Source organism: Larimichthys crocea, chromosome III, assembly GCF_000972845.2.
Source record: "Larimichthys crocea isolate SSNF chromosome III, L_crocea_2.0, whole genome shotgun sequence".
Lineage (NCBI taxonomy): Eukaryota > Metazoa > Chordata > Actinopteri > Sciaenidae > Larimichthys > Larimichthys crocea.
Window position 1 is genome coordinate 33,494,942 of NC_040013.1, and position 12,681 is coordinate 33,507,622.

The 12,681-nt window shown below is 40.2% G+C and overlaps 1 protein-coding gene across 2 annotated transcripts; it reads left to right on the top strand.

The window, feature by feature from the left end:
• Window positions 1-1,841: 1,841 nt before the first annotated feature.
• On the top strand, window positions 1,842-12,411 carry prodhb (proline dehydrogenase (oxidase) 1b). Of its 2 annotated transcripts, XM_027277577.1 has the most exons (15): window positions 1,842-2,357; window positions 2,973-3,181; window positions 5,362-5,396; window positions 5,485-5,634; window positions 5,872-5,936; window positions 6,045-6,161; window positions 6,332-6,405; window positions 6,565-6,646; window positions 7,194-7,286; window positions 7,754-7,900; window positions 8,633-8,808; window positions 9,699-9,797; window positions 9,917-10,005; window positions 10,899-11,117; window positions 11,450-12,411. In XM_027277577.1, the coding sequence occupies exons 1-14, from the start codon at window positions 2,007-2,009 to the stop codon at window positions 11,087-11,089; spliced, it is 1,878 nt and encodes a 625-aa protein (XP_027133378.1). In that variant the 5' UTR covers window positions 1,842-2,006; the 3' UTR covers window positions 11,090-11,117; window positions 11,450-12,411. The 2 variants fall into 2 exon arrangements, with proteins under 2 accessions (XP_027133378.1, XP_010735142.3); XM_010736840.3 differs by having other exon boundaries at window positions 10,899-12,406.
• Window positions 12,412-12,681: the final 270 nt, after the last annotated feature.

The following is a 12,681-nucleotide window of genomic DNA, read 5'->3' on the forward strand; positions in this document are numbered from 1 at the left end:
CAGTGCAGTTGAGTTAATTTGCATTTACACTTAAAAGGACCTGTGGGATTGAGTGGCCTCTAGTGGTGTAGTTTCTGAATGCAGTCCCCTCGCCTCATCCTGTTAGGAAAAACTACAGTGGCTGCACTTGTCATGAGCGTGGAAATTAGTTTTAGAGACCAAAGCCATTGCATGAACCAGGCTGTAAACATGTTTATTTCTGCAGTCAAATTAGGCATTTTAATATGGCCATTTATGGTAATTGACTCGCTTCTGCAGCCTGCCTCAAGTGACCAATTGAGGAATTACAGTTTTTAGCACTTCTGCATTATTTTGAGCACCCAGGCTTCATTCAGCTGCCTCAGGTCCACAGATGATCCACATATTTGCCCGTTTTTAAGTAGCTGGAGTCAAGAAAGGCCAACATGGTGACAAGAACTTTCATTTTCACACTTTGAGCCTCACCTATAGCAATAGCTGTGTGACATTAGGAATACATCTATTCTTTATACTTTTTTTGTAACAAAATACAAACAAACAAAAAACAATTCTCATCTTCAGGTGTTTACACTAATAAAAACACAGTTAAGCATATTATTCTCAATTTCTGCCATTTTCTGTAAAGCCCCCTAAATTATACACTGGATCCTTAAGTTTATGAAATGACTGTTACACAAAGGCTTAGAATATGCTCTTCTATGAGAGACAAAATCCATCACCTCTTGCTCTCAACAGGCACTGATCTACATTCTAATACAGCAAGTTTGGAAACAGCTGTAAATCCTAAGATGTATTCAGACTGTTTTTCTCCCATCGACCTTCATCAAATAACTTTAATAATTTCTTCATCTAAGCCGTCAACCTGTCTCTTAGACCCCATCCCAACCAGGCTGCTCAGGGATGTTTTACCTCTAGTTAACCCTTCTTTATCGGATATGATTAATCTGTCTTTATTATCAGGATATGTACCCCAGTCCTTTAAAGTAGCTGTAATTAAACCTTTTCCTAAAAAACCCACTCTAGACCCAGAGGTCTTTGCCAATTACAGACCGATATCAAACCTTCCCTTTCTATCTAAGATACTTGAGAAAGCTGTAGCTAATCAGCTGTGTGACTTTCTCTATAAAAATAGTTTATTTGATGATTTTCAGTCAGGCTTTAGAGTGCATCATAGCACAGAGGCCGCATTAGTCAGAGTTACAAATGACCTCCTGATGGCATCAGACAAAGGACTCATCTCTGTACTTCAAATTGGCATCAAAGGAACTTCTGGTTTAAGTCGTATTTCTTAGATCGATCTTAGTTTGTTCACGTCAACGATGAATCCTCCATGCATACCAAAGTTTGTCATGGAGTCTACGACTACTACTACTCCTTGTGGTTCCTATAGTTTCCAAAAGTAGATTGGGAGCCAGAGCTCCTCTTCTGTGAAAAAAAAAACTACCATTTTGGGTTCGGGAGGCAGACACGGTCATGACCTTTAAGAGCAGACTTAAGACTTTCTTTTTTGATAGAGCTTATAGTTAGGGCTGGCTCAGGTCATCCCTTAGTTATGCTGCCATAGGATTAGACTCCCCCTCCCTCCCCTCTCTCTGTCTGTCTGTCTGTCTTTTTCAGGGTTATGCCTAGTCACATCTCCCTTACTGAAAACTCTCTCTCTCTATCTGTAAACATACATGTCTCATTAATGCATGTTACTGTACTAACTAAACTTCTTCCATGGAGTTTCTGTGCTCCATCGTCCAGCAGGTTTAGGGTTAGATTTGATAATATACACGCTTGCATATGATGAAACAGGAACAAGTCTTGGTAAACTGGGCGTGCACCGGTGAAAAACTTTGGGAGTGATAAACAAACTGTCTGCGTCACAGATTATCCACCAACCAAGCGATGCAAATGTCGCCGTTTGGCTTCCTGTCTGTTGTTTGAAATGTAGTGTGCACAGCTCGCGTCGATAGGTGTTTTTTTTCTGTTTTTGTTTTTTTAACCTCACCTTTTCGCTGATATCCACCTGCTCCTCCGGGCTGATGTTTCATGTAAAAACCGTGTCAGCCCTGACGCGGGCAGGGGCGGACATTCCCTTTAAACTCTGCAGCCAAAGACTCCGGTCCACGCTCACCTCCACCGCGGCGACGCAGGCGGTGTCCCAGGACAATGTCAGCAGCCGCGGCGCTCACCGTGACTCGGCACGGTCGGACTGTACCGGACAGCCGGGGAGAGGAGGGGAAGACGGCACTACAACCCCTGCTAATGAGATTTCTGTAGATTTTGAGCAGACACAGGAGGCTTATAAGAGCAAAGACTCATTAGAGCTGCTCAGGAGTTTGGTGGTTTTTAAACTCTGCTCCTTTGACTTCCTGGTTGATAAAAATAAAGAGGTAATGAAGTGCTATCTTACTGTGCAGACCGGCCATTAACCATTATGTCTGTTTGTTTATGGGATTTTACTTGCTCATGTGACTTTATGTTGACAGTAGCACACTTGTTTACTCCATGTGACATTGTCTTATAGCACAGAGACAAAAATAAGCTCGACTAAGGTTACAAAATGCAAAATTGTTAACCATTTCTTATTACTTGGTGGGATTTTTATTGATAACAAACCATGTCAATGCTGTAATACAGTAAATAATTTAAAAACAGCTGCAGCCTAACTGTCTGAGCCTAAGGCTTATTTGCCACCCTATCAAATTACAACCTGTTTTTCCACACATGCAAGTCAACCTCTGCAGTCCATGTTATCTAACCTCTAAGCTAAATGTCAGATCATGTTACAGTGTTGATGTTAATCTAGCCACAATTTCATTAATAAAAGATCACTTCTTTAAGCCCATGTTGTGATGCATGGTGTTACAGTCCTTAAATAGACATTTTCATAACTGTGGTAACTTTATATTACCATATAGCTAACACCAGATATAAAGTAGTTATATAATCTGGTATCATGTAACAAAAACTGAATTTAACTGATTTTTATTTCCATTTCTTCTCAGATAATGGATCTAGGCAAGAAGATCCTGGGCCAGAGAGCCTTCGACCAGTTCATGAAGATGACATTTTATGGCCAGTTTGTAGCTGGCGAGGACCACATGACCATCAGGCCCCTGATCCAGAAGAATCAGGCGTTCGGCGTCGGCTCTGTCCTGGATTACAGTGTGGAGGAAGACATCAGCCAGGAGGAGGCCGAGCAGAAAGAGATGGAGTATGAAAGTCCTGGTATTTCTCACATCTCAGTAGATATTACATACGAAAAACAAGATGTTTTTGAATGTAGTCATTGTTTCAAACATAAAATCAGTTCTGTTATATTCAAAACAAGATTTGCCATAGATCTTGCCCTGTTCAAATTAACTGACCTCTAAACAGAATGCAGTACCTTGTAGAGTAGTTTCCTCTTGTTTGATGCTACAAATAGGTTCATCTTAATATGACTCACAACCAGGAAGTAAACACTGTTTACAATATGATTTGTTGGCTCTGCCATGCCTTCTTATTCTGGATTGGCTAGCTGGAGAGAATTTCACACTTGTTAGGAATCCTGTCACATGAGAGGCACAAGGCAGTGGCCATTTGACTCTGAGCTGATGTAAACTGGATGACAGTACAAACCTTATGCAAGCAGTCCCTCTAGGCAGAGGCAGCAGCAACGTTTCTTAACTTGTAGATGTGTGCATTCATGCATTATCAGTAATAAGAACATCTCATTGTCCAAAATAAAATTTGGACTTTTTGTCCCATTTAGGAATTCCTCCACAGTCAAATCAGTAAATAAAATATCGCAAAAGTGAATATGATTTGATGGTCATTTCACTGAAGTGAAAAAGATAAATGCACTTGTCAGATTTACTTAGTATTATAATCACCCCCCCAAAAAAACTGAGCTTTATAGACCTAGAGATGTCGTGTGAGATAAAAGAAGGTCAGATGCAGTAAATAAACAAGGCTATATATTCAAGTATCCGGTGTTTAGATTTGCAAACATAGTGACAGCTCATTGCAATGTCAGCTTGTGCCAGACAGAATGTCCTCTATTATTGTTTTATTATGTTATCACATTCTGTAAGGTGAAAAAGCTCCCATTGCTGTGCCTCCTTGTACATACACATTTTTTTTATTTTTATACCATATCACTAGTAACAAGATATCACTGCACAGCTTTGATATACTTTGTCTTGGGGATACCTCTTTGGAAACATCAAAAGAGGTATCAGACCTTGGCCTAGAAAGCTTTTGTTTGGCAGACATGCACCTTCAAACTGTAAAGCAGGAGGACAAGGCATATTAAGCCAGCGTGATCTCAGGCAGCAGGGTTTGACAGGCACTACAGTGATCTGTCAAGATTGCAACAACAACATTAGACAGTTCTTTGCAACGGAAAGAAAATATAGGACAGTAATATAAACAGAAATATGAGACAAGTCCTGGCTTCCTGGCTTGATGTTGCGAGCATGATACTTGATAAAAAAAGCCAAGCTTCAGTTGTGTTAGCCATTTAAACTTAAAATATATATGTTTGATTTTACAGCTAGGATTTAATTAATGCAGGTCTTAGAGCGTCAGTACTGGTAATTTTGAAGAAGCTGCCAATAACCAATACATTTTGCAGGTAGTCCAACTACATTAAAATGTCCCTTTTCATGACAAAAGATTACCTATTATCAGTGCTTCTCGCAACAAATTGAATTTTTGGCAGTTTAACACAAAAAGCATCAAAACATAATTTAAATCATGTTGCAATTAAAAGTGGAACCTGTACTGACAGTACTGTACTATCAGGGTTATTTACCCTAACGGTGCTATGTTAAAACTAGATTAATTTGCCTATTATTTTGATTAAAAAAATAATAATAATAACAATAATTAATAAAAATGTAATAAAACTAATAAAAATTAAATAAAATGTTTATCCAGGCAGTGGTCCAGAATCCCCCAAAAATTTGGAGTTAAATCTACATTTCAACAATAATGTTAAAATAAAAACAATGTAATGTTAGTTTCCTTGCTTTGAATCCTATTGATGTCTCTGATGTACAGCATGCTTACTTTTAAGTCATCTGTTTTGGTTACATGAGCTCCCCAGGTCCTTTTGATGGGGGCCAAATAGGTCAAGTGTGATGTCACGCTACAACGGCCCTTTCTGGAGGGTCAGATGGCTGACAGCAGGATGACACAGTGTATATAGGGTCACTAAACACAATGTCAGCCTCTCGTATGCCATTGCCACAAGGCCAGTATGTTCACAGAAACAGTGCAAGTTCCAAAATTAAACTAAAAAAAAAAAAGGATATTTGCTGTAATTCTGATGAAACTTAAATTTTTAATGTTGCACACACACAGGGCAAATGAACTCATTTGTATCCTTTTGCATTCCTTCTAATTTAGCTCATGTGTATCCACTGCAGAGAAGGAGAGCATAGGTAAGCCGCCTTGTTTGGTTCTCAATTGTGTACACGTTATATGATGTAATCAGGAGAAACAGGCATGCAAATTTGTTTTCACCCTCAGGCGAGGACCACCGAGAGAGAAAATATACAGCGCACAAACAGTTCGGGGACCGTCGCGGGGGAGTCACTGGAGCCCGCACTTACTTCTACGCTGATGAGGCTAAATGTGACCAACATATGGAGACCTTCATCAAATGCATCAAAGCATCTGGTAAGTAAACATAAATTAAACTACATTGGTAATACTTCACAATATGGTTGTTTTGATGCACAACTCTATGCTGGCTCTAATGACTTGATATCTTCTATTGAACATTGACATCCATCAACCAGTGGTACCATGTAATCCAGTTTTTTAATCGACTCTATTTATTCATTACATACAATACAGTGTTTACAGTAAGTATGCATTTACCAACATTTGAACATTCCTGTATGTTCAATCTAGGCGGGAGTTCGATGGATGGTTTTTCTGCTATCAAAATGACTGCTCTAGGACGACCTCAGTTTCTGGTAGGCACCCAAATAATGATTAAAAAGGTTATTACACTAATCTAGCTGATACTTTTGCACAATGGGTGTGATGGACTGACATCATGCTATTTTTCTTTTTTTCTTAAGCTCCAGTTCTCAGAGGTCCTGGTGAAATGGCGACGATTTTTCAGCTTCCTGGCATCACAGCAGGGAAAAGATGGCATGGAAGCCCTCGAGCAAAGACTGGAGCTTAAACAACTACAGGTGGAGTTTTTCCTCCTGTGCTCTCTGGGTGAACCTTAATTATTGTAGTACATGAGTAATATCTACCAAATGTTACATCCAGTGTTATAGATCACCTTTGCACTACTGTTTCATGAGGATATTGCTACACTGTGTGCTTTGCAGTACTTTAGATATTTATGTCCATCTAGGATTTCCTGATCAAACTGGGTGCAAAAGGTGACTTCTATGGCTGGTTTAGTGGAAGCAAAAAGGAATCTTCAGGGTAAGCATGTACACAGAAATATCTGTAATAAACAATATCAATGTTGCACAAAAGAAATGTGTTCAAGACAACAACATGCTTACTTACAGAGGGACTAAAATAAATGAAACAACCAAGACTTGGTGCTGTACTGTAGCTTTCTATTCTTTGTCTTGACAGAACCATTGACATGCTCGACTGGAACAGCCTAATAGATGACAGAACAAACATATCAGATCTGCTGGTCGTCCCAAACTTAGAGGTCAGTAACATAAAACACTGAAAGGAAGTGAAATTTACTATATAGAAATGCAGAAAATCACAGAATCTTTAAATATAAATCAAAACCAAACTCACTGGAAACAATATATACAAAGTAACAGCAGCAAATGATTTGAACTGATTTTAAATTGTAGGCTGTATTGAAAAACACTGCAGTTATCGACGTTTGTCAGGTATCAGTGTTGTATCTAAATTAACGATTGTGTTAATGTCTTTCTTCCCTCTGATGTGAACAAGCTTGTGACACATTCATGACCATATTTAAGACCTTTAAGAAAAAATATGGCTGTAACTTCAAAAAAGCTGAACACAATCTGATATAATTTAGAACATTTTACTAACTCCTCAGTGTTAAGAAGCCCTTGTGAATAATAAGTATTTGGGCGAGGTTACTCCTGACTCTGTTGGCCAAGTACTAAAGACTGCTGAAGGGTGGATAAAGTAAGAAGCACTAATAGGTGTCATGCTGTGTGATATTTGGTTCATTAGCATCTCATTGTGTACACTCTCCTGGGTTCTTTGCCTAGCTAGGTGAGCTGGTGCCTCTGCTGGAGACTTTCACTGTAGAGGAGGAGAGGCAAATGAAGAGGATGTTGCAACGCATGGATGTCTTAGTCAAGGTAAACACACATAAACTACAAAGACAGATCACGGTACAAAAATATGCACGCACTTAGAAGCAAATTGCATTTGTTGTTAATCTGCAAGGACCAAGCACTTATAGTTAAACCAAATGTGGTGAGTTTATTGGTTAAATGAATGTTTATTGTGCAATTTATCACAACACTGCTGTGGCATGTTTATTGGTTAAATGAATGTTTATTGTGTACATTATCATTGCACTGCTGTGGCATGTTTAGCAAGCTGTGCTTTATGGTTGCCATGACATTCGGTATGTGTATTATACAACAGTCCTGTTGCAGTCCTCCTGCAATGCTGTTAACCAAACAAATCTATTATGTTGTTGCTATTCAAAGTCACAGTTAAAGAAAGTTCTGTTAATTAAACTATTTTTTCAAATTAAAAGTACAGGATAATAAACGCTGCTCTGTGATAAATTAGATCTTTTTTCTCTCTTTTTTTTCAGCACGCCATTGAGAATGGTGTTCGATTAATGGTGGATGCAGAGCAAACCTACTTCCAGCCAGCTATCAGTAGACTCACATTAGAGATGCAGAGGATCTACAACAGAGAAAAGCCTGTCATCTTCAACACCTACCAATGCTACCTCAAGGTCAGAAGCTATAATTGACAAAAAAAAAAGACCAGAAATGTGAGACCAAAAGCATAAATGTGCACAGGACAGCTGATTTGAGGATGAAACAGCAACACGAAGAAGAATTTTCGGAGAGTTTTTTTTTGTTGTTTTTTTCCGCGGGGGGGGGGGGGGGGGGGGGGGGGGGGGGAGGGAGGGGGGGGGGGGGGGAGGGGGGGGGGGGGGGGGGGGGGGGGGGGCGGGGGGGGGGGGGGGGGGTGGGGTGGGGGGGGGGTGGGAGGGGGGGGGGGGGGGGGGGGGGGGTGGGGGGGGGGGGGGGGGGTGACTAGCTTTCTTTATTATTCTTTTAACATCATTATTCTATTGCATGCAGTCGGTTGTCGGTTCCACCATGCCACAATCAACTGCTGTGTGCAATTATACACCACAGAATTCTTAAGCAAAGTGTGTCTTTTAATAATGTAGAAATGTAGAAACATGTAGAAACACAACCATAAATTCATGTCTTTTCTTTACTAATGGTGGAAGCAATCCAGAGATGTACCTATTGTGGTGTCTGTCAGGTAGACTAAGTAGGCTGAGACATGATGTAAGAATATCACTGTATTGAGCTGTTACACATCATTTGGCTCTGTGTTGACTTATTAGATATACAGCAGTTAGTAAAAACTAAAACTCTGAACTTAAAAGGACTTGATTTCGATTAGTCTCAATAAAGAGTGACTCATTCACACTCTTTCTGCTCTGCAGGAGGCTTATGATAATGTAACTATGGACGTAGAATTGTCTCGACGTGAGGGTTGGAGCTTTGCTGCCAAGCTGGTCCGTGGGGCCTACATGTATCAGGAGCGAGAGAGGGCCAACGAGATTGGTTATGAGGACCCTATTAACCCTGATTATGAGTCAACCAATATAATGTACCACAGGTAAGACCCCAGGCTTGTTATATGTTTATCAACTGTTGGCAACTGCCAAATCTGCAACTGCCAAATCTGCACCTGCAAAGTTAGATATTTTTTAGTCAAGCCAAGCTCTCATTTCCTCAGTTTCTTCTGAAGCTGTCCACTATTACTATAACCCAGGAACACCCACAGGAAGCTGTGTCACTCTGATTTTATCATGTGGTTCACAGACTTAAACTGGCCACTTTCTAGGCACAAATCCACTGCAATGGGCAGCACAGGGATTTCATTCGTAGGGAAGTGGTCCTTCAAGTGGGATTTCTTGGTTCAAAATCTTGTGTCAGCAAGCTTCCACCTTGTTGACTTGCGCAAGTTGCAGAAGCTCTGGGGTGCTGTGTTGTAACAATCTTCTGACATTCCTAGATAAGGTCAAACTCAAAGGAATCACCCTGTGGGGATCAATATGATTGCACAAAAAGAGCAAAGGCAAGTCTCAAGCATTCGTTTAGATTTTGAGGTAAACAGCAACATCGGACAGATGACAAGATTCAGCTGATGTGCTGCAGCACAGCATGAGATGGGATTAAAAAACATGCAGATGGTACATGCATATTAACACGAGCTACACGAGCAGGGAAGCAGAATCCATAGGTCCTCCCTGAATAGAGATTTCTGGTAAATATGTTGTTTTACTGTTTAGTTATATAAAGAGTCTGCACCACACAATAAATCTTACATGCTAATGAGAACCATTTGTTTGGATGAGTTATGTAACATTGTAAGCTTCGATATGCATACAATATACTGCATATCATATATTTTAATATTTTATAGTGATCAGTTTAGGAATGGTAATTTCCACCTCAGAGAGTAGTACAGTTAAATGTCCTTCCTTGTGTACGTGTTTGGTTAAGGTGTCTGGACTATGTGCTGGATGAGATTGCACTCAACAGAAATGCCAATGTGATGGTGGCTTCCCATAATGAGGATACAGTGAAGCACACCTTGAGGAGGTATGGTTTCAAACATGCTGTTAAACACAATCTTAAACTTCTATTTCTAGTCATGTTTAATTGTAACTCTCTCTCTCTCTCTCTTTCTCTGTCTCTCTCTCTGTCACCCCCTCATCCAGAATGAATGGGCTCGGTCTCTTACCCACAGAGAACAAAGTGTACTTTGGACAACTGCTGGGAATGTGTGATCAGATCAGCTTTCCATTGGGTGAGAAAAGCACACACAAATATGCTCTAGTTTCACGACAATGCCCCGATCTTTCATCCCCTACATCAGAATAATATGACAGTTCAGCCTCTGCAACATCACTATCCATAGCAACCTCTCCTTTAACTCTCCCCTGTGTTTCTTAAGACCTTACGGGCTACAACTACATACCCCAGAGATCACTTGGACTGCATGAAGCGCATGTTGAAGTCAGTCTGCAGCCCGTAACATGACATATGAACCGAGACACATCCATATTGACAAGCTGTCTTAACAAAAGAGCTGGTGCTGGCTCTCAACACTTTGTTTGTCAGTCAAAGACAGACACTGCGGCGGCAGGCAGATGTCTGTCAATGTGTTGAAATGTTGAAACAGCCTTGACCGGTATTGATGTAAATAGAGACACATGTTACTTTGCTGTTTTCTCCAGAGATAGAGCAGTCAGTGATTTGCCTTGGGATCTTGCAAATGAGAGTTAAGGTCTTTATTATTTGTCTATCACTCGTTGTGTTATTTCTTAAGTTTTCAGATGTGGTGTGACTCAGGATGTTCTTTTCATGACTTTGTTTGATCATTTCATTCTTTGATATTTTGCTAGTGATTTTGGATTAGTTCATTTCCACAGATTTGAAGAGTGAGCCTGAGTGAAAACAGTCACAGTATGTGAGCCTGAATGGCAAAAATTAGCAGCTTTTCTAATTTAAATGCAGCAAATTAAGGGTGTTAAAAATGATGTCCTCTTGAATTTCTAACAACTGTCTAGTCTAGTTAACAATCCTTTTTATGGTAATCCTTTGATTAAATATTCAAATGCGTCTACATTAATCATTTTCATCCATATCAAAGCTATATTTTTCTTTTATTTCCCCACATCCCATCCATTTCAACCCCAGGCCAGGCAGGCTTTCCTGTCTATAAGTACGTCCCCTACGGCCCGGTGAATGAGGTGATGCCATACCTGTCTCGGAGAGCCCAGGAGAACCGGGGCTTCATGAAGGGTGCCCAAAAGGAGAGGGAGCTGCTGTGGCAGGAACTGAAACGCAGACTTGCCTCTGGGGAGCTTCTCTACAGACCAGCGTACTGAAAACACAGAAGAAGAGACAAAGAGGAGAGTATGTCAGCCCGTCAAGTTTTTTTTTTCTTTTTTTCTCCATTGTTGTTTTTGTTGACGGCTGCTGCTGTGGCTGTCTGTTCTGTCTCTCCCTCAGTACAGCTATCCCTGTCTCCTGTTTTACCCTGTCCTTGAGTTTTCTTGCTGACGAACTGCTTTGGCATGTCACTCTCTTTTTCTCTTCCTACTGTTGTTTTTCTCCTCTTCCTCGCTGATGTTACCCAACTTCACCCCCATTCTTTCTACTGTGTACTGCACATGTTCTCTCTTTCTTTTCCTTATCCCCCTCTGCATCCACAAGCATCCCTCATTTTGTCTTCCCATTGTCTATAGAGCTCTGGTATCCATCAAGTGGGCATCTTTACTGCTCCAAAAGGACTCCCTAAAATGTCAACGAGACCAGGGCGGGCGTCTCTTTTTATCACCTCATTTATCTTGAAGAGGGACAACAATAATAAAAATAACATTCTTGATTTAAATGATAGTAAAAGAAACATCAATATTTCCCTCTTATATTATGTTTTTTTGACTCTTGCACAGTCACACAGTCCCCCATGGAGACTTCTCTGTACTGTATTTTGTTTGCGGTTATATTGCTGGTTTGAAAATGATGTCTGTTTCTGAATCAATGGGAATGAATAAACGGCTGCTCATAACACATCCCTATCTTCTAAGAGTGTGGCGCTTTTGTATTTACTGGAGGAAGGTATATTGTTGGTCACTGAGGTGTTACAAGGGAACATGCAGCGTTCAGTATTCAGTGAGTGAATCTCCTTTTGATACAGATTCCTGCAAGTAGTCTGGCAGGTTGTTTTTTTTTTTTTTCATGATAATATGCAAGGGAATAAACAGTCAGGTGGTTGGCTTTTGGTTTCATTGTATTTTAATGGATTAACACTGTGCTTTTTTTTTTTTTTTATCTTTGGCAATGTAAATATGTTTGAAGCAGGTAATCCCATCTGTTGGTTTTACATGTCTCATGTTATGTACCTGTTCAATGAATAAATGTGCATTGTATGAATATCAAAAGTCTCCTTCAGAATTTTGTTAAAAAGAGGACTGCATGTTATTGAGTGCAATATCGTAGCTGTGAGCTATTTTGTACAACTTCTGAGACATCTTCCGCTTGGTTATTGATACACAATTAGTATTTGAGTCAGAGGGTAACCAAGCTTCATGATAATTATGGCCTTGTCATTTTATGAGAGCAGTCAGCGCTCTGTAGACCATCATTTAATTACCCATGATGCTACGCTCAATACAGATCACAGAAATTGGATGCATTAATCATTACTCAGAAGAAACTTTAGTGGCTGTTAAGTTTTACTGAGGCAAAGCGCCACAGAGCTGTCACTGCTGCTGTATTCTATCGGTTTAATTAAGAATCCAGTTTACTTTTGATGTAAGATGTGCCTTTGGGTATTGCCAACAAATCCCTTCTCACAGGGCACCAGAGTTTTCCTGGTTAGCTTCAGTTGCAAAGATGATTTAGAGGACACATTATAGTGTGAAAAATTCTACACAAGTTCCAAGTCAGTTAAAGCCAGCATGCGTTCAGCAAATTC